This window comes from Chrysemys picta, chromosome 6 (genome assembly GCF_011386835.1).
Source record: "Chrysemys picta bellii isolate R12L10 chromosome 6, ASM1138683v2, whole genome shotgun sequence".
Classification (NCBI taxonomy): domain Eukaryota; kingdom Metazoa; phylum Chordata; order Testudines; family Emydidae; genus Chrysemys; species Chrysemys picta.
Window position 1 is genome coordinate 16,289,618 of NC_088796.1, and position 26,296 is coordinate 16,315,913.

At 43.1% G+C, this 26,296-nt stretch overlaps 1 protein-coding gene across 2 annotated transcripts in view; it reads left to right on the top strand.

Annotated features, from left to right (window-relative positions):
• Nucleotides 1-1,740: 1,740 nt before the first annotated feature.
• The window catches only part of LOC101947948 (tetraspanin-36-like), a 52,720-nt gene continuing 28,164 nt past the window's right edge, over nt 1,741-26,296 (top strand). Inside the window, exon 1 of one of the 2 annotated variants that reach the window (XM_005296879.5) lies at nt 1,741-2,147. In XM_005296879.5, the coding sequence (XP_005296936.1) occupies nt 2,088-2,147 (60 nt within the window). In that variant the 5' untranslated portion in view covers nt 1,741-2,087. The remainder of the gene's footprint in view (nt 2,148-26,296) is intronic. The other variant, XR_010602093.1, reaches the window with a different exon arrangement.

The following is a 26,296-nucleotide window of genomic DNA, read 5'->3' on the forward strand; positions in this document are numbered from 1 at the left end:
TTTTGCTTACAACACTCCTGCTAATACATTCCAGAATGATATTCCCTTTTTTTGCAGCAGCATCACACTGTTGACTCATATTTAGCTTGTGGTCCACTATGACCCCCAGATCCCTTTCTACAGTACGCCTTCCTAAGCAGTCATTGTCATTCTGGGGTGTATTAACAGGAATATATCAGACATGGGAGGTGATTGTCCTGCTCTACTTGGCATTGGTGAAGCCTCAGCTGGAGTACTGTGTCCAGTTCTGGGCATCACACTTTAGGAAAGATGTGATTAAATTGGAGAGAGTCCAGGGGACAGCAACAAAAATGATAAAAGGTTTAGAAAATCTGACCTTTTGAAGAAAGGTTAAAAAAACCTGAGCATATTTAGTCTTAAGAAAAGAAGACTGGGGGCAGAGGGGAAATCTTATAACAACCTCCAAATATGTTTAAGGGCCCTTAAAAAGAGGATTGTGCTCAAGTGTCCTCCATGCCCACTGAAGGTAGAACAAGAAGTAATGGGCTTAATCTGCAGCAAAAGAGATTTAGGTTAGGTGTTAGGAAAAACTTTCTAACTATAAAGGTAGTTAAATTCTGGAATAGGCTTCTAGAGGTTTTTAAGAACCGGGTGGACAAACACCTATCAGATATGATCTAGGTTTACGTGGTCCTGCCTCAGCTCAGAAGGCTGAACTTGATGGTCTCTTGAAGTCTCTTCCAGCCCTATGTTTCTGTGATTCTATATGGAAAGAGGTTTTTGACCCTCTCAAGACTTTGATTGAGGGATCGGAGTGGAATGGATGGAAAAGAAAGAAGTGCTATAAAATAAGGAGAGAGAGAAGGTGAGGGAAAAAGCTGGAAAGAGAAAATGAAGGAGATGGATAAATTAGGCAAGAACTGAGAGAGAGAGAGAGAGAGAGAGAGTGAAAAACCCCTAACAAATGTGTGAGAAATAAACACATAGGATGAAGGAGGGATGCACAGAGGGAAAAGGCTAAAAGAGGTAATACTGCTCCCAAATATATCTGGATCCCAAAGAACTGTGGCTGCTATAAACAAACATGCAAGCCCTACTTCATAGATACTGCTACTCTGACTGGTTTCTGGCAACTTGTAAAACATCTAATGCAATGCACATCACTACAGGAATCACAAACTATTTAAAGGGTTATTAGCTGTGGCAGGGTGACTGGCCCCTTTAGGAGGTAAGAGGTCCACTTCCACCTGAGCCTCACTCAGGAAGATCACAGACTCAAGAGTGGGTGAAGGACAAGAATCCATATGGCTGGCTGTATGTAAGCGGAGACTTGGCTCAGAGGGCGAAGCTTTCTGGGTGGCCTCAAAAGTTCTGTTACATTTGAGCCTTGTTTAGTCTTGATCAGGGGTCGGCAACGTTTGGCACGCGGCTCGCCAGGGTAAGCACCCTAGCGGGCCGGGCCAGTTTATTTACCTGCTGACGCGGCAGGTTTGGCCAATCGCGGCCCCCACTCGCCGCAGTTCGCCATCCCGGGCCAATGGGGGCGGCGAGAAGCGGCGTGGGCGAGGGATGTGCTGGCCGCGGCTTCCCGCCGCCCCCAATGGCCCAGGACGGCGAACCGCGGCCAGTGGGGGCCACGATCGGCCGGACCTGCCGCATCAGCAGGTAAATAAACTGTCCCGGCCCGCTAGGGTGCTTACCCTGGCGAGCCGTGTGCCAAACGTTGCCGACCCTGGGTCTTGATCCACCCCTGCAAGTGTAGTAATGCTGGCAAGGGTTATGTTGTGGTGGCACTGCTATTAGTGTTTATATGGTAAGCTACTTAGTTGTAGTTGCAGAGCTAGTTTAGCGAGTTTACGGTAATCTCTTTTAGACAGACAGACTACATACAGTAATAAAGAGAACACTACAGTAAGATGTTGTTTTGCTCTGTACACTAAGGAGCATGTGACTGGTCCAGCGAGTTGCAAATCATGTGATAGCTGAGCAGGCCTGGCTCAGACAAGAAGCTGAGAGGCGTGGGAGGGAAGCGCACAGAAATCTGACACACACAGACTCGGCTGAATAGGCAGCAGAAGCCACCAGATCTTTCTACACAAAGCTCGACTGCCAGGCCAGCAGGAAACATGGACTGTGGCGTGATCACCTCCAAGACAGTGCTGCTGCTGCTCAGCCTCATCTTTTGGGTAATTTGATAGAAGAACCTTTAGTTTGCTAACTTTCCCTGACCGTCCTTTGGCTGCTGCCACTACTAGCTTCCTGTAACAGTCCTTTCGCCCCTTTCTCTTTTCACGGGACTGATTTAACTGCAGATGTTTTCAGATATTCTGGGGCTGATCCTGCAGTTCTTACTCAGGCAAAACTCCCTACTGAAGCTGATGGAGAGATTTGTCTGAGTCCGAACTGTAGGATTGGGGTCAGTATCTGTACTTCTTTTACTGTAAAGAACTTAGTATGCTAGTTGCTCTATAAACAACGTTAATTGTTATAAATTATTACTTCTTATTACTGCCTTGAGAGTGTTAACACTAATATGATCAACTGTCCTTTTTTACTGGGCAAATTAAGGAAAGATGGGAGAGCAATGAGTGAGCGGCAGTACAAAGCAGATGTGCCTTAAACAGGAACTGAAGGGGGATTTGGTATGGAAATACACATTTAACTCCATTGATCTATTTTTTTCTCACAGCAAGGAAGCAAACCTACTAATGTAATTTTGTACACATAACTGGTTTTTTTTCAACTAAACTTTTAAAAGTAGTTTTATTAGTGAAACCAAGCGTAAGAGGCTATGTAAAGACAATGAAAAATGCTAACTAAAGGCAGGTGATTTCTGCCTCTGCCCAGTACTGGTCACCCCAGAGTAGTAAGCTAGAGATTTCATATCAGAGTTGTAGGTAATGAAGTGAAATTTTATGAAAGACAGAAAGTGAGGACACCAGTGAGTTAGGGGGGCACATATCCATCTGGTGTAAAGCAGCGTAGCTCCAGCTGAATATTCTGTGATATTAGAGGCTGGAGGTGAACTGCCAGGTGGGAAGCAGACTTTCCTCCCTGGGATGTTGACTATAGATAGGGCTTTCTCCAATTAAAGCTTGTTGCACTATGGTGAACTCCATTAGTGTTAGCTACACTCTATTTATTTCAGTGTAAGGGAGATCAGAACTGGGCACAACGTTTCTTATTCTCTTAAAATCTTCAGGTAAGTAGTGAGTTTCAGTCTTTGAAAAATTATGTTTGTTGTTCATGACTTTATCTGAACTGTAGTTAACACATTTATTAATCTCTTGCTTTAAATGTTATCACAAAGTTTTTCTTTAAAATGAACTTTTGATTCATGAGAATTTGTAAAATTGTTTTTAATAGAAAACAAAACCCTGTGCTCATTTATGAAATTCAGATCAATATAACTGAGTTTTAATTCATTCTAAACTCAAAGAAAGATTTTGACTGATTAGTTTTAAAGAAGAAACATTTAAACGGTGGGGCTATTATAACATTGCATACATAATTTTATCCATTATTACTGCAGTGATATTGGTATCCATACACGCTGGCCATTTCATTTCGCTCTTCTCTGCTGGCTGGAATGAGAACTGATTTGCTGTGCCATAGACCATATAACACTAAAAGTTAATGGAGATTACTAGGAGAATTAGACCCAAAGTATACACAGTTGTCAAACTCTGGTCGATGAACTCCTTTCTGGGGGTCTGAGAGTCAAGCAATAAACAGAATGGGATGATGGAAGGGAAAGCAGGTCCACGAGAGGATTTCATTCTTATGAAATGGTGAATGGAATGAAATGGCTGGCGAGCCCCTGCAGCATACTCTACAACCTAGGAAAAGCAGACAAAAATCTTCATATGCTGCTTTGTGGTTTTGGCTGCTGCACTTCATTTCTTCTCCAGCAATGAAGCAATTCAGATGTGTTAGTGCTGGAAGCACTTTCATGTAAAAATGCAAGTTTCACTGTTCTTTCAGCATTTATTTTTGGACTCTGCTGAGCACCATAGCTGACACATAGCTGTATACATTGATTTTGGGCTTTCTTAAATTAGTTTCAATATGAAACTTAGAAGTTTGAGTGTAGCACACTTGATCATTTCATACGAATAAAATTAATTGAATGGTTATTTTCTGGAGACAGGCAGACCTGAACCAAAAGCCCACATCTGGACACACAGTTCAGATCTAGATCCAAATGTTACATCCCAGGCATATTACCAGGTGGTTTTGTTTTTTTTTGACTTTGTATGGAGAACATTTAGTTCCTGAACCCCAGACAAATGCATGATATTAAGAGAATCCAATTAAGTGTTTACGTTTCTGAAGTGTGTGAACATGCTCAAGTAGAAACAGTGCATTGGCAGCTTCCTTAGTCTTGCAGCTCCTAAATGGTTAATGGACACATGTAAATGAACTGCTCAGGTTGCAACATCAAAACCATTTGACTAAATGGGGGTTGGCTGAATGAGGGAGCAATGAATCGTGCACACTGTGTTAGGGGACATGACCACGTTTTGGTTAACCAGGACTTTCAGCCAACCAGTTAAAGAAACTTATGGTTAACCAGAGTGTGGTTAAATATGCTGTACTTGTGTACAAATTCCTTGCTGAAGTGGTTTCATAGAGTAGTATGATTTAGTTATATATCTGCTAAGTGTATGAGTAAAAAATTATGTTTACTTTTAGAACCATATAGTAGTTTGTCTTTAGTGTTTCTGAAGGTAAAAGTGCTGTTAAAAACTAAGAAGTAAAAGTATAGCTGGATTTGTTATACAGTTGGTCTAATGACTCCTCTATGGGTATATCAGTTCCAGGGGCACTTCAGCCCTCATGTTCTATAAGAATTTTCAGGCTTATAATTTTCTCATCATGTACAAAGATATTTCAATAGCCAGAGTACAGCTGCCAATGTTTGCCTTACAAACAGTACATGACATCTTTTTGAAAGTATTAGTAGGAAAATAACAGGTTGGGGGAGAGAAATGGTTCAAGTTGTATGAATGTGAGTCAAGAAGACCTTGGTGTAAAATTTGTGACAGGTAACTGCCCCTCCACCCCCTTTTCAGATCCCACATAGAAGCTACAGCTTTCAGCCATGATTCTCTGCTATTTTTAGGGATAAAACTCATGTGAGTTTGACTGTAGTAATATAATTTTAATGGCAATAAAGATTCCAGTTGGTATTTTGGGACTTCCCTGCCAAGTGGGAAAGTTTGAGTTATTCAGTAATAGACTGAAAGAAATGAACCGGATAGATCACTTCATTTGCAGAAGTGAGCTTTTCAGAAATAAACCCGTTTGTGGTGAGCTGTGCTCAGGGCTTGAAATGTGGCAAAACCAGAAGGAACTCAACTCCCCTTGTTAAAATGAAATAATCTGTTGATGAATGTACATTAGGGGAGGACAGATGAGATGGAGAATTCCCCTTGTTGAGTTCTTAACATTCATACCTTCATTGTGAGATCATCACTGGAAACCAAAGCTTGGATTTCACAGGCCAAAGTGTGTCCCCCAGAGGCATGCATGAAACTCCCATTGACTGACTTCAAGTCATCAGCATTTCTAATGTGAAGCACTTTTCTTCCTCTTGGATTCTTCTACAGATATTTCTGCATTGTCAGCAGTGGGCAAGGCTGGCCTTACCATGAGGTGAACTGAGGCAGCCGCCTCAGGTGCCAGACTGTGGGGGGGTGCCACTAGGACCCAGAGTGCAGAAAATTGTGTCTGCTGCTGGTGCATATGTATTCTCTCTGCTCTACATGCACAGAGATGGTGCAGTGCTGTGCTAGAGGAAGGAGGGCACAAGAGACATAACAGGCAGGGAGGAGAAAAGGTGAGAGGGAATAACAGAAAGCAGCAGGAGCTGCAGGGAGAGAGAGGATGAGGAGCATCTTATGTACCTCTCTAACATCCCCAGAAGCCTGGACTGATTAACACCAGCTTCTCAGGGAGCTTCCTGTTTCCTGCTGCTTCCCTGAACCCACTTGAGGAGAACAGGCAGTCAACTGAAGTAGTAGGAGCCAGTTAGGCCCTTAAGACGCTGATATCTTCCCTCACTCAGGCCCTGCTATCAGCCTGCTTATTTGTCCCCTTCAATTGAGTGTTGAGAGCAACTAAAGCTGGCACAGAACAGCAGTCATGAGTGAAAGAAGAAAACGCCGTGCTGGGGCAACATTCAGAAAAGCAAGCAAGCAAAGGAATCTTTTCTGTCTAAGCAGGAAGGAGCTCTCCTGAGATACATAGACACAAATGTTCATGGTGAGCCTTCCAGCCCCAGTGAGGATGTGAGTGGTGAGGAGATGCCTGATCTTCCAGTTAGTCAGAGTGCAGGTGACCTGCCAGCTACTGCAGCATCCATATCTCCATCTCAAATGGATGTAACCATGCACATTCCTGAAGAAAAGTGTAGATCAGAGAAGAGTGTGGTGGAGGCGCAAGAAAAAGCTTCTGCTGAGTTTAGTTCCTTAAGTCTAGATGATCCAGGACTGTGGACCCACTTGAGCAGTAGCCTGAGGGACTTCCTTGTACTGCATGGGCGACAGCAAGTGAAAAACTTCATGTTCCCCAAAGACAATGAAAATAGAAGTTTCCATCCAACACATTACTGCCTGAAATCCCCAATGGTGACAAAGTGGAGAGGCCATGGCTTATGTACTCAAAAACCCAGAATGCTGCATACTGTTTTTGTTGCAAACTCTTTCAGTCTAATGTTCCAGCCACATTGGGTTCTACAGGAACAAAGGACTGGAAAAATCTGGCTAGAAATCTGGCATGCCATGAGAAGGCAGCAAAGCACCAGAGAGCATTCCATAGGTGGAAAGAGTTTGAGATGAGACTAAGGTTAAAGGCCACCATAGATGATCAGCATCAAGAGAAGATTGCAAAATGTTCTGAAAAGGCTCATTGCCATTGTGAGAATGCTTGCTACCCAAAACATAGCACTGCGTGGCACTTCAGATCAGCTGTATGTGCCAAACAATGGAAACTTCCTTAAAATTGGGGAGCTGATGGCTGAGTTTGATGCTGTACTCCAAGAGCATCTAAGAAGAGTCACCACCCAAGAAATGTACACACACCACTACCTTGGAAAAACAATTCAAAATGAGATCATACAGTTACTGGCAACAAAAGTCAAACATAAGATTGTGGCAGATCTGAAGTCAGCAAGATATTACTCTGTTATTCTGGACTGCACACCTGACATCAGCCATACGGAACAAATGAGTTTAATGGTGCGTTTTGTAACAACAACAGAGTTTCACTAGTGAAAATGTCCCTGCCATGGTGACTGTCAGAGAGCATTTTCTAGAATTTATTGACATTGATGATACTACAGGAGCTGCTATGACAAATGTGCTTCTTAAAAAGCTGGAAGATACGGGAATTGCGACAGCTGACATGAGAGGTCAGGGCTACGATAATGGTGCCAACATGAAAGGAAAGAACAGAGGAGTGCAGACACGGATCTGAGAGTTAAACCCTCGAGCTTTTTTTGTCCCATGCAGTTCTCATTCATTGAACTTGGTGGTCAGTGATGCAGCATCAGCTTCTAGTGAGGCTACTGAATTTTTTAAAGCAATTCAAAGTATCTATGTATTTTTCTCTGCATCAACTTATCGATGGCAAAATTTGAAGCAACATCTGGGAACATCCTCTCTGACACTGAAACCACTGAGTGCCACACGATGGGAAAGTCGAGTGGAGGCGATAAAGCCTATCAAACACCAAATTGGGAAGATAGATGATGTCACAGTTGCCATTATGTAGGATAATGCTATGACAGGAACTGTTTGTGGGAGAACAGTGGCAGAGGGAAATGGAATCACCAGAAACATACATAACTTCAAATTTCTGTGTGGCTTAGTGTTGTGGCATGACATACTGTTTGAAATAAATGTTGTAAGCAAGAGACTCCAAGGTGTTGACCTTGATATATCTGGAGCAATGGAACAACTGGACAAAGCAAAGTCATACGTACAGTCTTACTGTTCAGATGAAGGATTTCAAAACGTTCTGAAGAGTGCACAAAAGTTGGCAGAGGAACTTCACACTGAAGCTATCTTCCCACCCATTCAAGAATACAAGAGTCACCGAAGAAGACATTTTGATTACGAGGCATGAGATAATCCCATAAGAGACCCCAAACAACAATTCAAAGTTGAATTCTTTAACCAGGTGCTAGATTGTGCAATATCGTCAGTTGAGGAACGTTTCATGCAGCTCAAGGAACACAGCAGTATATTTGGGATGTTGTATGATATTCCAAAACTCCTCACTATACCTGAAGAAGACCTACACCAGCAATGCAGGGCACTAGAGACAGTATTGACACATGATGACATGCACGATATTGATGCGAGTGATTTAGGTGATAAACTGGAAGCCCTTTCAAGATACATTTCAGCAGGCTCAACTCCAAAGGTTGTTCTGGAATATATGTGCACAAATAAGATAACCACCCTCTTTCCAAATGCTTTTGTTGCTCTGCGCATACTTCTAACATTTCCTGTAACAGTTGCCAATGGAGAACGCAGCTTCTCCAAGCTGAAGTTAATAAAAACACATCTACGCTCCACAATGACACAGGAGAGGCTGGTTGGCCTTGCAACCATCTCAATAGAGCATGAGCTGGCCCAGACTGTGGACCTTCAGGAAGCAGTTCAGATCTTTGCAACCAAGAAGGTACGGAAACCACCACTTTGATTATTCAAACAGATAAAAATGCCGGTGTTTACTATGCAGACAAGAAAAGTTACATTTGCTGTTCAGGTGTTTGAAAGTTAAGTGTTACTTAACATTTTTGAACAAGGCATTTTAAGTTGTTAGTTCTTGTCATGGAGTCCCCGGGTAATGCTCTGGAACTGCTCCCACAAAGACAGTCAGGACTTTGGGAAGCCTCCTCTCCCTCGGAGCAGACTGTCTTCAGGGCAAGAAACTCACGGCTTCACCTTCCTCGGTCTGACCTTGGAGCATTCAGCATCCTCTGCCCCTCCATGTGCTTCCCACAGCGAGTCCGCCTAGGCGGGGTCTTGGGGAAGCCAGAGGGTCCTGCACGCACCCCCACTTCACAGTCATACGTGACTCTTAGACAACCAGTAAAACAGAGGTTTATTAGATGACAGGAACACGGTCTAAAACAGAGCTTGTAGGTACAGAGAATGGGACCCCTCAGCCGGGTCCATTCTGGGGCCCAGCGAGCCAGACAACCCCGTCTGCACTCACTTCCCGTCCCCAGCCAGCTCCCAACTGAAACCTCCTCCAGCCCCTCCTTTCTGGCCTTTGTCTCTTTCCCAGGCCAGGAGGTCACCTGATCTCTTTGTTTACCTTTAGATATTCCCTTGCAGGGAAAAAGGGCCCTGGCCATTTGTTGCCAGGATACAGAGTGTCGGCCATTTATGCACACTGGAGACTTAAGAAGTGCATAGGGGAAACTGAGGCACCCACATAGTATTCAGAGGAAACATTAAGAACAGTCCACTTCGTCACAGTTCTCCTTTATTGGGGTAGGTTGCAGAGCAGTACCATGAGAGGAGTAGAACAGGAAGAAGGCAGAATTGAGACCTTTCAAAGTTTAGGCCCAAGCGAGGGGACATGAGAGCATCATTTGAGTTCCCCGCCTCAGGTGCCAAAATGTTGTGGGCCGGCCCTGGCAGTGGGATTGGTGTGCAAATATCAGAGAAAGGCCAGAGTTAAGCATGATGTGTGCAAATGAGACTGACACTCTTGAAATATCAATTGTTTACTGATCCAACAAGCAGTTCAGCACTTGAAAGAAAGGTTTCAGAGTAGCAGCCGTGTTAGTCTGTATCCGCAAAAAGAAGAACAGGAGGACTTGTGGCACCTTAGAGACTAACAAATTTATTAGAGCATAAGCTTTCGTGGACTACAGCCCACTTCTTCGGATGCATATGCATCCGAAGAAGTGGGCTGTAGTCCACGAAAGCTTATGCTCTAATAAATTTGTTAGTCTCTAAGGTGCCACAAGTCCTCCTGTTCTTCTTTTTACTTGAAAGAAAGGAGATCAAGAGCCACGAAACCTGGTGTCTAGTTTTACAGTCCTGTTTTTATACAGTGCATAAAGTAGGCACCTTTGAAGTGTTAACATTTACTGATTTGCTATGCCAGGGGTAGGCAACCTATGGCACGCGTGCCAAAGGCGGCACGCCCCCGCGCTGATTTTCAGTGGCACTCACACTGCGTGGGTCCTGGCCACCAGTCCAGGGGGTTCTGCATTTTAATTTAATTTTAAATGAAGCTTCTTAAACATTTTAAAAACCTATTTACTTCACATACAACAATAGTTTAGTTATATATTATAGACTTATAGAAAGAGACCTTCTAAAAACATTAAAATGTATTACCGGCACGCGAAACCTTAAATGAGAGTGAAAAAATGAAGACTCGGCCCACCACTTCTGAAAGGTTGTCGATCCCTGTGCTATGCAGTTACTGATGACTGCTGTGTGCTGTTTCCTGTTTGAAGCATAGGGAAATGCTGCAGTACTTCATTGTAAGCAGATGGAAATTATCCCTGCTTTGAGAGGAACCACACACTATATATAGCTCAAATTTACTCCTTCACTGGTGTTTGTCTTTATTGGAACTCAGATAACCACCAGAAGCATAAACTTCAGTCTAGTTTTGGCTATTAGGGTTTCCTTCCAGGTTTCTAGCATGTGAGCTTACAGTGCCGCAGAGAAGCCCTCCATTCCTAGGCACAGCCTTAGAACATGACAACTTGTTTTATTTGGATAAGAGGGTGGGATAACTTGGTTAACATGATAGCTTGTTAACGATTACCATTGTATGTGTTAGTCACTTCAGCTCCTGCAGGGGAAATGCAGAACCTTGAATTCAGGTTTTGGCAGATAGGTGAAGGAGGAACTGATTTTTCATCTTTTAGAATATGTTAATTTGTGGTAGTTTGGTCTTTACATGTATCTCTGATAATCATCTAAGAACTCCTACAGGATTTACTGAGATTTATAAACAGCATTTCAATTCACCTGTAAGCAATACCTCTCTTGCCCAAGCACTGAAAAACTGCCCATCTTTCCCAGCTTGAAAATGATTGTGGGAAATAATTCACCTTACGCCTACATAACAGAGGCTGCAGGTACAATGCCTTGGTAGGAATTATTGCTTAGACGTGAACTGAAATGCTGTTTTAAAAAATGCAGTAAGCCCTGTATGAGATCGCAGATCATTATCGTAATGCCTGTCTGCATGTGACTATTACAAATAAAGAGATTACAGATCAGTTTCTCTTTTACTTACCTGCCAAAAATACAGCATTAAGTGACTCCCCTGCAGGACATGCTGGTGTCAAAACACATACAGGTATTGCTACTGTGAAGGGGGAGTTTATTGGGAGTTGTGTGTGCTCAGCACCTCTGAAAAGCAGGTCACTTATTTAAGGGCCTAACCATAGACTGAAATGGCTAACGTTAGTAGCCAACATAATCAGGGGTGCTGGGACAATTTGTATAGTGCGGGTGCTGAGAGCTATTGAACCAAATTGTAAACCCTGTATAGGATGGAAACCACTGCAATCCAGGGGGTGCAGCAGCACCCCTAGCACCTCTAGTTCCAACACCTGTGAACATAGTTCCAAATTTTAAAATGTTAATCTTAATTCTCTCTGCTTCAGATGCACATTTGTGAACAGAAATGATAATGTTGATCTACCTCACATGGGGTCTGGTGAGCTTCACTGTCTTTAAAACACTTTGAGATCTTCTCATGAAAGCTGCTGTAGGAGGGCAAGGCAAATTATTGTTATGACTACGTCTGACCTTCCAGTAATAGATTATTAGGAGTAGAGCTGTGCGAAGAACTGATTTTTCAGTTCACTGGTGGTCTGTAAAATCAAAAACCAAATTCATTTTGGGTTGACCTGAAATGAATTTTTTTTCAAAATTTTCAGTAAACCAAAAAGTAAAAAAAAAGAATTTTGATTTCGGTTGAGCAAAACATTTTGTTTGACCAAAAATTAAATGTTTTGTTTAGATTTTGAGCATTTTTAAAAGTTTGTAAGTTTTCTTTTTTAATGTATAAAACTGAAGGAAATTTTAAAACAAAATGTTGTTTTTGACTTGAAACATTGAAACGTTTTGTTTCAAAAATGTCAAAACAAAATATTAGCTTTCTCAGGATTTGGGGTGGGGGGAGGGCGGGTTCCACACAAACAATTTGGTGAAACTGACATGAATTTGCAAAATGTTTTGTTGTCACTCAATTTGTATTTTCCCCCCAGAAAAGTTTTCAATGAAAAATTTTGCTCATCTCTAATTAGTCACTTTATTTAACACATCACCAGCACATGAGGGTCAAATTATTCTCAGTTTTATTCCTAGAGGGTCACACACTTGATCCTCAAGCTCCTTCTTGGACCGCCTCCCTTCCCCACCTATCCCCACAGCCAGGCCTCACTCCAGCCTGTCCCCACAAAACAGCTGGGCCCCTTGACTTCCCACTCTGACAAGTTCTCTTTCCTCCGCCCTGCCTTTCTTTGCAGTAGAAATGTTGGATAACACACAGAACTTCATGAGCAGTGAAGTAGCCCACAGCACCAAATGAACACTCTATGGGCCTGGTTTTCGTGGAAATCAGGCTTTTCTGGTTTTCTGACTTTTTTTCACCAAAATCAATATTGTTTCATAGAATATTCCCTGAAAATTTGGAATTAACTTTTGAAAATCGCAGTTGGTCATCCTATTACATACAGGGAAACGGATAGAGAAATGCGATTGAGTTGAGTGGAGGGCTTTGCTTTGTTTCTTTAAGAAGAGATATTACATTACAGACAACCTAGTCCCTGAACATAATTTCAACGTGATCTTGTAGCCTATACTCACTCTCACGTAAACTCATTTTCAGCCCTGGGGGAAGTGAGTGCAACTCACACTTCAGTGACATTACTCAGGGCTGAATTTGATCCATTGACTGTAATGGGACTTTTCATAGCAGGGAAGAAACTTTGGTTGAGGGTATGAACACTGAGGTGTTTTCTGGAAGTGGTGCACTCTACTTGTGAGTTATAAGCTACACTTTGCTTTGGACAGCTACTATCACTGTCCCCGTGTTTGCATTATTCATTAGGCTGCTAGCATAGCCTATTATTAAGGTTGCACAACACTTCCCCTTATAAGATGCTGTTTTCACTTGTTTATAACTTTGACTGTTCAGGCTAAAATGGAGTTGATTACAATAACCTGTGTTGGTATTAAAGTATGTCTTTTCCAAGAAGGAAATAATCCATTTCTAGTGTCCTAACCAACTTGGTCATAATGACAATAGCTCTTTAGATTTATTTCTTTGTTTCTACACCAGCATATGCAATTATATCAATATAACTTTGTGGACAGTGTTTAAGTGCTGCTGCAAGGGATTTCGAATTATTTTGTTGGCCCTGAAAAATATTGGTCATTTTTGCTCCATGGCAGAGAGGTGGATTTTAAGTAGGGCTTTCGATTAATCGCAGTTAACTCAAAAAAATTAATCGCAATTAATTGCAGTTTTAATCACACTGTTAAACAATAGAATACCAATTGAAATTTATTAAATATTTTGGATGTTTTTCTACATTTTCAAATATATCGAGTTCAATTACAACACAGAATACAAAGTGTACAGTACTTTATATTTTTATTACAAATATTTGCACTGTAAAAATGATAAAAGAAATAGTATTTTTCAGTTCACCTCATACAAGTACTATAATGCAATCTATTTATCGTGAAAGCGCAACTTACAAATGTAGATTTTTTTTTGTTACATAACTGCATTCAAAAAACAAAACAATGTAAAACTTTAGCGCCTACAAGTCTACTCAGTCTTCTTGTTCAGCCAATTGCTAAGAGAAACAAGTTTGTTTACATTTACAGGTGATAGTGCTGCCTGCTTCTTGTTTACAATGTCACCTGAAAGTGAGAACCAGTGTTTGCAAGACACTTTTGTAGCTGGCACTGCAAGATATTTACGTGCCAGATATGCTAAACATTCGTATGCCCCTTCATGCTTTGGCCACCATTCCAGAGGACATGCATCCATGCTGATGACACTCGTTAAAAAAATAATTTGTTAATTAAATTTGTGACTGAACTCCTTGGGAGAGAATTGTATGTCTACTGCTCCGTATTTTACCTGCATTCTGCCATATATTTCATGTTATAGCCATCTCGGATGATGACCCAGCATCAGTGTTCCCTCTAATTTTTTACATCCATGTGCAGAATGAATTTTGTTATGTGCACCAATATGGAGATGATGTGTGATACATCACCTTCATATTGGTGCACATAACAAAATTCATGTGGTGGGGGTGGCGCTGAGAGGTTCAGAGTCTGGGAGGGGACTCAGGGCTGGGGCAGAAGATTGGGGTGTGGGGGGATGAGGGCTCTGGCTGGGGGTGCGGGCTCTGGGGTGGAGCTGAGGATGAGAGGTTCGGGGTGCGGGAGGGGGCTCAGGAAGAGAATTGGGGTGTGGGGTGCTGCGGGCTCTGGGGTTGGGCCAGGGATGAGAGGTTTGGGGTGCGGGAGGGGGCTCAGGGCTGGGGCAGACGGTTGGGGAGCAAGGGGAGTGTGGGCTCTAGGATGGGGCTGGGGATGAGGGGTTTGGGTGCAGGCTGCCCCAGGGCTGTGGTTGGGAGAGAGGATACCCCCTAGCCCTCTCTCGCCACAGCAGCTCCGGGCCAGGGAAGAGGTGCCTCTCCCTGGCTGCGGCAGCTCCAGCGGTGCTGGGGTGGGGGGCGAGGGAGGGGCTCCTCTTGCCAGCAGCTCCGGCGGGCTTGGGCAGCTTAGAGGGAACCTAGCCCAGCATGTGGTTTGTTTTAAGAACACTTTCACTGAAGATTTGACAGAACACAAAGAAGCTACCAATGTGAGATTTCTAAAGATGGCTACAGCACTCGACCCAAGATTTAAGAATCTGAATTGACTTCCAAAATTTGATCAGGATGGGGTGTGGAGCAACATTCCAATGCGGAAACTACAGAACACAAATCACCAAAAAAGAAAATCAACCTTCTGCTGGCAGCATCTGACTCAGATGATGAAAATGAACATGCTTCCGTCTGCACTAATTTGGATAGTTATCGAGCAGAACCCATCATCAGCATGGATGCATGTCCTCTGGAATGGTGGTTGAAGCATGAAGGGACATATGAATCTTTAGCACATCTGGCACGTAAATATCTTGCAGTACCGGCTACAACATTGCCATGCGAACACCTGTTCTCATTTTCACATGACATTGTAAACGAGAAGCAGGCAGCATTATTTCCTGCAAATGTAAACAAACTTGTTTGTCTGAGCAAGAAGTAGGACTGAGTGGACTTGTAGGCTCTAAAGTTTTACATTGTTTCATTTTTGAATGCAGTTTTTCACTCTGGCTTTGGGATTAATTACTCCTGACAGTCTCCCCACCACCATGCTATGGGAAGCACCTCTAGGTTTAGGGGACAGGGGAGACTGGGTAATTCTACATTTGTAAGTTCAACTTTCATGGTAAAGAGATTGCACTACAGTACTTATATTAAATGAATTGAAAAATACTATTTCTTTTCTTTTTACAGTGCAAATATTTATCATAAAAATAAATATAAAGTGAGCATTGTATTCTGTGTTGTAATTAAAATCAATATATTTGAAAATGTGGAAAACATCCAAAAATATTTAAATAAATGATATTATATTATTGTTTAACAGCATGGTTAATTGCTTTAATCGCTTGACAGCCCTAATTTTAAGAAATCAATATTTTGTATCCAGAGGACATTTTACACTACTTGAAAGCAGTTGCAAAGAAGATCACAGTTTTCTTTATATTCCTGTATCCCCTGAAGGCCCCGAACAAGATTGAGGCACTATTGCTCTGAATACGCATGCGCTTAGCATTATGTCTATGCTGTGGTTGGGGTGTGTGATTGAAGCGCTAGTTGGGGTGCCAACAGCAGTGAAGCTATGGCAGCACGGGTTTCAATGTAGGCTAGCCTCCCCGAGTGCATACCCAGGGTCCCTATGGGCGTGTACAGACTGTGCTGCTGTGGCTTCACTACTGTTGGTAGTCCTGCTACCTAGAATAAAGCTAGCTTGGATATGACTTCACGTGCTGCAGTCACACCCGTACCCTTAGAGACCTTACTTGCCCCAAAGAGTTCACAAGCCAAGAGAAAGTAGTGGGAAGAGTTGGTAGGTTCCTTCCTCCTCTGGCCCTTCCTGGGAGTATGGGTAGAGGTTGGCATAGCTTCTCCTGCCCCTAAGTCCATGTAGCTCAAGCCCTTCTCCCAAACATGGAGAGAGGGTGTGAAGAAAGAGTCCTAATCCTCTGGGGCTCCCTAGGGGTGAGGGCAGAGGCGAAGCCTAAATTGCTTGACGAGTCCCTTCTAATTATTTGGGATAATAAGAAAAACTTCCAAAAAGTTGGTTCTTCTTAAGGCTGATTAAAGTACTAGTAGAGTCAGACGTCTGACTGCAAAAGTTCCACCTTTGTGTGCTGCGCTTTGTGTGGACACTTTAGCCTGTTTGACTTTGAAGGTGGGTAGATCTATCCCCGCTGGGTAGATTTTGAATGGGTTGGCTCTTTGTGTGGAGCTGCCCTGGGAGTTTGAGTCAGAGCTGCCCTCTTTAATGACAAAAACATGTTTTCGCTCTTCTCAGCACCGAGAAGCCAATGGGAGAGCAAGGTGGGCTCTGTTCTGCCTCATTCATCACCAAAGCTGTCCACTAAAACCCAACTGCAGAATTCCTGGGCCAGAATTTGGCTCCTTATTATTAGTGGTGCTGTAAGAAGCAGAAAGAACACAGCTCGATTTCCAGAGCAAATCTTGCAGGTCAGTGAGAGTGTCATTTTCACAGTCACTTTTCAGGCATTTGGAGTGCACAGGAGGTCCCAGAATAGTTTTATCTGCTCAATTCTGGCTTACTCCGTTGCTCTTTGTAGTTCCAAGACTTTAGGAAGTGGCAGGCTGTTTGTTTTTCACTCATAGCCTATTCTAAGATGTTTGCTGGCAGGCTGGTCAGTGCCCTATGAAAGGCTATGAGAGCATATACTGAGTCACAGATAGTTTTTAGTAATGGTAGGATGGGGGAGCTTCATTTGTGAACAGCTTCCCTTCCCACATGACTAGTTCTGGGAAATGTTAAAATGCCTCAAAACCCTTCTGGCATCTTGACATTACTGAATTTCAAACCAGAGCTGAGAAAGTGCTTTGCGTTTTACACTTGATAAATTCAATATATTTCCGCATGGAGGAGCTGAGCTATTTTTGCTAAGAGGATTTGTGTCCTGCGTCTCTTTAGGGTCTGACCTTGCATTCTTTGTATACCCCAAAACATCCACCAAAATCCAGAAGAGGTTTGGATGTGTGAGCAATGCAGGCTCGACTAAAGCTTACTCTAACGCCTCCCTCCGAGACACCAGAGAGATTGTGAAAAAAATCCTCCAGAAAAGCTTCAGATTAAAAATTGAGTGAACAGTAAGGACCATGCAGGAGACTTTTGACAATGGCAATTGAATTTGCTTTTGTTAAGTGAGACTGTGTGGTCTGGGGGATGGGTCAAGATATCAGGAGACATGGGTTCTGTTCCCAGCTTAGCCCTGGCTGATTTAGTGTCTGTCTTTAAGCAAATCCTTATTTCTTCCTGCCTCTCTTTCTTCATCTCTAAGAATGGGGATGAGTGATTTTCTTGCCTTTTTGAGATCCTTGGCTGAAAAGCACAATAGATGTGTAAAATAGTACTAAATGTTACGATACAAAAAGTACACTTGGTCTCATAGAAATAATGCTAACCAATTACAAGTCCTGCCTTACTCCTGTTGAAGTCAACAGCAGAGGAAATAGTACTTGCTTAATAAGGGATGCAGTTCTTAAACATAGAATTATAGAAACTGAAGAGACCTCAAGAAGTCATCCAGTCCAGTGCCCTGCGCTCAGGCAGGACCAAGTAAACCTAGACTATCCCTAACAGTTGTTTCTCTAACACATTTTTAAAAACCTTCAAAGATGGGGATTCCACAACTTCCCTTGGAAGCCTATTCCAGTGCTTAACTACTCTTATAGCTAGAAAGTTTTTCCTAATATCTTACCTAAATCTCTCTTGCTGTAGATTAAGCCCATTACTTCTTGTCCTATCTTCAGGGGAAATGGAAAACAATTGATTACTGTCCTCTTTATAACAGCCCTTAATATATTGGAAGACTGTTATCAAGCCCCCCTTCAGTCTTCTTTTCTCAAGACTAAACATGTCCAGGTTTTCGGGGTTTTTTTGGTACCTTTCCCTATAAGTCAGGTTTTCCAAATGTTTTCTCATTTTTGTTGCTCTTCTCTGGTCTCTCTCCAATTTATCCACATTTCTCTTAAAGTGTGGTGCCCAGAATTGTACACAGTACTCCAGCTAAGACCTCACCAGTGTTGAGTAGATCAGGACAATTACCTCCTGTGTCTTACATACAACAGTTCTGTTAATATACCCCTGATTGAAATTAGCCTTTTTCGCAACTACATCACATTGTTGATTCATTCAATTTGTGATCTACTATAACCCCCCAGATCTTTTTCAGCAGTATTACCACCTAGCCAATTATTCCTCATTTTATAGGTGTGTATTTGATTTTTCCTTCCTTTGCACTTGTCTTTATTCAGTTTCATCATATTTATTTCAAACCAGTTCTCCAAGTTGTCAAAATCATTTAAAATTATTGAAGCCCCTCCCAGTTTGATGTCATGTGGAAATTGTATAAGCATACTCTCCACTCCATTATCCAAGTCATTAATGAAAATATTGAATGGTATCGGACCCAGGACTGACTCCTGCAGGACCCCAGTAGATATGCACTCCTGGTTGGACAGTGAACCACTGATTACTACTCCTTGAGTATGGTCTTGTGCACCCACCTTATAGTAATTTCATCTAGACCACATTTCCCTATTTGGTTTATGAGAATGGCATGTAAGCCTATGTCAAAAGCCTTTCTAAAATGAAGATATATCACATCTGTTGCTTCCCTTCTATCCACTAGGCCAGTAACACTCTCAAAGAAGGAAATTAGGTTGACTTGGCATGATTTGTTCTTGACAAATCCATCATGACTATTCCTTATAATCCTGTTATCCCTTAGGTGCTTACAAATTGATTGTTTATATTTTATTCCTGTATCTTTCCAGGTATTGAAGTTAGGCTGATTGGTCTATAATTCCTTGTGTCCTCTTTGTTCCTCTTTTTAAAGATAGGTACTTTGTTTGCCCTTCTCCTGTCCTTATACATACCAGTAGATCAAAAGAGTAAGAAGAAAATTTGGAGCAAACTGTGGATGGAAATGTGACAAGCTCCTTGTGACAGTGGGAGTGATGTTGATTCTTTGCTGTCCTGATTTCAACACTTGCTAATGGAGTTGTCTCCATTAAATACCCCATTAACCTTTTCAGGGTTAGTACATGAAACACGTGAGACCTTTATCTAAAAAAACTATGAATAAAACAGTGATAAGGGTTTTTTTTTCCTTGTGCAGTAACAATATTCCTTTCATTCATGTCTGCCTGAGAACAAAAAGCTTTGTGTACTTTAGGACCAGGTGCGGTTGGGTAAATATTCTGTAGGGATATGTAAACTGTTCCTGTGAAACATCTTAAAATCTTGACTTGGGGTGGCCATCTTTAACTAAGGGTGCAATCTTTAACCGCACAAGTGCGGTTGATTGTACTCCATTTTATACATAATTTGAATATAGAACTCCAGGGTTTGCTCTGTGGCTTAGCCAGGAGGCTGCTAAAGCTAGTGGGGCAGTGGTCTGGTGGATAGTTCACTCTAGTGTGAAGGGTATTGGACTAGAAGTCTAAAAACCTGGATTTTATTGCCAGTTCTGCCATAGATTCACTATATGGCTCTCAGCAAGCCACTTAAACTCAGGGTGGCTACTGAATTTGAGTGCCACTAGCTTTGTTTGGATGTCAGACTTGAGACACCTGGGGGCCTTATTTCTGAAATGGTGAGTATCTGCAGCTCCACCTGAAGTAAAAATTGATGGAGGAGTTTAGGGATAGCTCAGTGGTTTGCGCATTACTAAACCCAGGGTTGTGAGTTCAATCCTTGCAGGGGCCATTTAGGGATCTGGGGCAAAAGTCTGTCTGGGGATTGGTCCTGCTTTGAGCAGGGGATTGGACTAGATGACCTCCTGAGGTCCCTTCCAACCCTGATATTCTATGAAAATGAGACCCCAGATACCTCAAGCTGGCCATCCAAGAAATGGAAGCTCCCAAAAATTTGTGGGCACTTTTGCATATTTTGCTCCAGGCTCCTCTGTGCTTTATTTCCTTTATCAATAATATGAAGTTGAGGATACCTTTGTAAAGTGCCTTGAGCTCCTTGACTCAAACGTGTACACCAAAGTTTGTGCTTTGCTTTGTGGGAAATTTAGAATTGGAAATAAACAAGAAGCAGAACATAACTGACTTTCAGGGAAGCACGTGTAGCAGGACCGAACAGTGGGGCATGTAATTTTTATTATATAGCTACTGATTTCACAACTAGCAAACTGCCCTTATGATATAATCAGATAAGGAGGGGTTGTGTTGATGGTGTTACTGAGGCAGCTTGATATCCTTAGTTCTCTCCAGCGTGCTCCTGCAGAACACTCTTTGTCCAACCAGCCACCAAAATCCTGATCCAGAGATCTTTGACGTCAATGGAAAGGCTCCCATTGAGTCAATGGGCTTTGGACCAGGCCCTAACTGAAGTACAGTCACTTTATACATGCAGTCATTTACAGCACTCAGATGCTCTGTGTTTGCTCTACCTAAGATAGATAGGTTGCTTCTGCCGTTAAGTGTGTTTGGCAGAGATTTTTTTCCTGTTAACCCCCTGGGATGTGAATCCACGCTCTCACACCCTAATCAAGAATCAGACCCCTAGACCAACAAGCCATCCTTGCCGGGGCTAGCCCGTCAGTGTTAGGGCCAGTCCTGTAGTTCATTGTCTCCTAAGAAGTGTAACAAGACCTCTGAAGCTCTCGCCGTCTCACTTTTAACCTTTGAAAATAGTTAATGGCTTTTAGTGAATTTAGAGCCTAGTGTTTCTAGTCTCAAAACAGGTTTCCAGTGATGTAAATATCTCTGACACAGCAGTTACAAAATAATGAAAACACCTGGGTTTGTTCCTGAAGATCAACCTGGATTTCCCACAACCCTTTGGCCATGACTTGTTGCTTTTGAGGCAGGCAAGGGAAAAGAAAAACAGCCACCTACTGCACCTGGTCAGTTGCTGCGGAAGGGCATATTTTCCAGGCCAATTGAAACCTGTGCCTTGTTTGCACAGAATGACTGATAAATTAAGAAATGTGCTTTGAAGGTCTGAAGAGTCCTTCATGCTTTTGTACAAATAGGCTCAATAAGATTTTTTTTTTCCAGTTACCTTCCTACTGTACATTTGAAATGAGGGGACTGAGGTTTAATGAAGGTTTCGGCAGTGTTTGATCTTGGTTGGTTATTTGCATGACGTCAAAGGTAAATCTCCACTGAAACTGCCAGTGCAAAGTCAGGAGTGCTGATTAGGACCCTATAACCCCAAACCAACCATTGCTAAATGTCTGAGCTTAATATCACTCATTCTACACACCCTAATTTCTTCCCCCCTTCCCGTGCCCCCCCCCATACTGATAGTTGTGGGGAAACTAAATTCGATTCTTAGGCCCTGATGATCCCATCTTGTGGAAAAACCGTAGGAAAGTTGATTGAAAAAAGCTGGAGCATGTACTTCTGATAGGATTCACAAGGTTTGCAGGCTAAGGAGCTGCAGAGAAAGCAGAACAAAGCCATGTGTCTCCTGGGCAAACCCCTGGGATGGCCTTCCCCATGCTGCTCTCTGAAGCTCCCCTTGCCTTGAAGGTTGCGCTGTCATTAGCTGCTGCGTCCACCCTGCAGCTATGCATCACCTGTCTATCCAAGGGGTTCCAAAGCCATGGCGGCGAGTTAAAACTGCTCTGCTCTAAATGGCAGTAATCCTGCATGTCTATTTGATTGGCACACTGAAGGCACACAAGCTTGTACTTCCAGCAGGTCAGAACTCAGATCACTTGCACGGAGTACAGTGGGTCACACCCCACCCTGGAGAATGCTGAGTTCAGCATTTGGGAAGGAATGCCCTAGATGTGTCAAGGACAAGCACTTTATGGCACCATGCCCATCCCAGATGGCAGAATTCAAATTCAAGACAGGAAAAGGGAAAGCAATCTGCTATGTACAAGGGGGATGTACAGCCAAGATGTGAGAACGCCAAATGGTCCTGCAATAGCTATTGGAGAGGGTAACACTGACTCACACAAAGCTACCTGATGTGGGGGGAGCTTATCAGGAATGGCATACTGTGGAAGAGGAAAACAGAGAGGTTTATGAAGATATGCCTGCAGACTCCAGGGGAATATGCATGGGTGAAAACAATGCCCAAAAAGTGATGCTGCTAAGAAGGAATTGGCAGCCGAAAATTAAGAAACCGGAAGGCATTGTGACACAACAGAATCAGTACTTCAGGCAGCCATAGACTGCAAAGGAAGTGCTTGAGGAAGAAGCTCAAGAAGGCACAGGAAAAAATGGATGGATTTTTAAACACGAGTAAAAAGATGTTAAGGCAGGCAGAGAATCAGAGTGAGATTTTTCAAAAGTACAGAATGTTGGACTAGCTCAGTTCCATTGACTCCCGCGGTACCGCTCCCTTTGACTGCAATGGGAGCAGAACTAGGCCATCACTGAAGTTCTGTGAATCAAGTCCTGGGAGTGCAATCAAAAATCTGGTGGGAAACAGTCTAAGGAACAACAAAACTGCAGCAGGAGCATGTGTGTATTGACAGTACAACAGCACACAAACAGAACCAGGAAGACCAATGCATCCTGCCTTCCGCTGTGGGTCACGGAGAGGTAACAAAAAGGAAAATAAATTCTTTATGGAGGAAAATGTTGCATGAAACTGCCAATAGCCAAGAAGTCTGTGTGGCGTTACACTTCATATTCTTTATGGAAATATGGTTATGATATGAATATGGTATAACTAAGATATACTTTATGCAATATGGTCTTGTAAGATATCATTGGAAAGGTTATAATTTACTGAATGTGTTTATCCAATTTGTATGCACATATCATTTTTGTATCTGAAGCTGGTAATATTGACCGTGTCTCTGTATTTCAAATATGCTACGTTGGATGAGGCCAAACAATGTTAGTGGCTGATTGAAGAAATGCACACAAGAATAAGGATTACGCCAGGAACAGTGTGCAATAGAAACCTCTCAGAGATAGCTCTATACAATGGAAACTGTTTGACCCAGGTGATAGCAAAAAAAGCTTTCCAGCAAGTGGGGGGGGAAAGAGATAAAAGAGGGACAATGACAACATGAGGGGTCCTCACTCTCCATACAACAACACACCTGAAAACACCTGAGGAACAAACTGTGAGAAATGATGGTCCCAGGCTAAGATCATTAGCCTGTGTAAGAAAACCTGGGAAAGCCAAGGCAACTTGTGCCTTAAGAATCTGCCAGTCTGTTTATCACTCAGGGTGAGAATTTGTTAATTTGTATTTTTACCTATCTAGTGTGTTAAACTCAGTCTGTGGCTTTTGTTTATTTACTAAGGTAATCTACTTTGTTCTGTTTGCTATCTCTTTAACTACTTAAAATTAACCTTTTGTAGTTATTTCTTGTTTATAATAAAACCCAGTTTATGTAATTTCTAACGGGGGAGGGAGGGGCAAAAAGTTGTGCACATCTCTCTTCACATTGAGTAAAAGGGTGGATTTTTATGAGCGTCCGCTGAGCAGATTTTTCTATATAGTGCAAGACAGTATTATTTTGGGTTTATCTCCCAAAAGGGGCATGCATGTGAGTGCCCGGGGGAGTCCTCTCACACAGAGCTGATTTCCTTCTGTGATTGCAGTGGGGTGTGGCCCTGTGTGTGTGTGTGTGTGTGTGTGTGTGTGTGTGCGTGTGTGTGTGCTGCAAGAGGCCGGAGAGCCTAATTCAGCAAAGCAGAGAGAGGGAAACCTGGCTGGTTGAGCAAGAGAGGCTCAGTGAAATCCCAGTATATCAGGTGGCACCCCAGAAGGGGGGTCCAACCCGTCAAAGTCTGGTAATAGTAAAATACCTCTTTGGAGCTATTGGGCTGTCTCCTATCCACTGCTTGTCAACAGATTTCTTGATGCCAGTCATAGAACAGGCAGGGGAGAAAAGGTGGAGGAGTTGCACTGTATGTAAGAGTCATTGAAAATGTGATTGCTCGGAGCCCCAGTATGAAACTGGAGAAAAGCCTGTTGAGAGTCTTTGGGTTAAGTTTAGAGGCGAGAGTAACAAGGGTGATGTTGTGGTGGGTGTCTGCTATAGACCACCAGACCAGGAGGATGAGGTAGACGAGGCTTTCTTCAGACAACTAACAGAAGTTTCCAGATCACAGGCCCTGGTTCTCATGTGGGACTTCCATCACCCTGACATCTGCTGGGAGAGCAATACAGCAGTGCACAGACAATCCAGGAAGTTTTTGGAGAGTGTTGGGGACAACTTCCTGGTACAAGTGCTGGAGGAACTAACTAGGGGCCGTGCTCCTCTTGACCTGCTGCTCACAAACAGGGAAGAACTGGTAGGGGAAGTAGAAGTGGGTGGCAGCCTGGGCAGCGGTGACCATGAGATGGTTGAGTTCAGGATCCTGACACAAGTAAGAAAGGAGAGCAGCAGAATACGGACCCTGAACTTCAGAAAAGCAGACTTTGACTCCCTCAGGGAACTGATGGGCAGGATCCCCTGGGAGGCTAATATGAGGTGGAAAGGAGTCCAGGAGAGTTGGCTGTACTTTAATGAAGTCTTATTGAGGGCACAGGAACAAACCATCCTGATGTGCAGAAAGAATAGCAAATATGGCAGGCAACCAGCTTGGCTTAACAGAGAACTCTTCGGGGAGCTTAAACACAAAAAGGAAACTTACAAGAAGTGGAAACTTGGACAGACGACTAGGGAGAAGTATAAAAATGTTGCTAGAGCATGCAGGGGTGTAATCAGGAAGGCGAAAGCACAATTGGAGTTGCAGCTAGCAAGGGATGTGAAGGGTAACAAGAAGGGTTTCTACAGGTATGTTAGCGACAAGAAGAAAGTCAGGGGAAGTGTAGGACCCTTACTAAATGGGGGAGGCAACCTAGTGACAGAAGATGTGGAAAAAGCTGAAGTGATCAGTGCTTTTTTTTGTCTCGGTCTTCACAGACAAGGTCAGCTCCCAGATTGGGGAGGAGGTGAACAGCCCTCAGTGGTGAAAGAACAGGTTCAGTACTATTTAGAAAAGCTGGACATGCACAAGTTCATGGGTCTGGATCTAATGCATCCAATGGTGCTGAGGGAGTTGGCTGATGTGATTGCAGAGCCATTGGCCATTATCTTTGAAAACTCACGGCGATCGGGGGAGGTCCCGGACAACTGTAAAAAGGCAAATATAGTGCCCATCTTTAAAAAGGGGAAGAAGGAGAATCCAGGAAACTACAGACCGGTCAGCCTCACCTCAGTCCCTGGAAAAATCATGGAGCAGGTCCTCAAGGATTCAGAGGAAGGTGATGAGGAACAGTCAACATGGATTCACCAAGGGCAAGTCATGCTTGACCATATCTTCTATGATGAGATAACTGGCTCTGTGGATATGGGGAAAGCAGTGGATGTGATATATCTTGACTTTAGCAAAGCTTTTGATACAGTCTCCCACTGTATTCTTGCCAGCAAGTTTAAAAAGTATGTTGCATGAATGGACTATAAGGTGGATAGAAAGCTGGCTAGATCGTCGGGCTCAACAGGTAGTGATCAACGGCTCGATGTCTAGTTGGCAGCCGGTATCAAGCAGACTGCCCCAGGGGTCAGTCCTGGGGCTGGTTTTGTTCAAACTCTTCATTAATGATCTGGATGATGGGATGGATTGCACCCTCAGCAAGTTCGCGGCTGATACTAAGTTTGGGGGAGAGGTAGATACACTGGAGGGTAGGGATAGGGTCCAGAGTGACTTAGACAAATTGGAGGATTGGGCCATAAGAAATCTGATGAGATTCAACAAGGACAAGTGCAGAGTCCTGCACTTAGGACGGAAAAATCCCATGCACCGCTACTGGTTGGGGACCAACTGGCTAAGCAGCAGTTCTGCGGAAAAGGACCTAGGGATTACAGTAGATGAGAAGCTGGATATGAGCCAACAGTGTGCCCTTGTTGCCAAGAAGGCAGGGGGTTGACTAGATGACCTCCTGAGGTCTCTTCCAATGCTGGTATTCTATGATTCTACTGTGTGTATTATGGGGTTAGAGAGGGACTCTGGTCATAC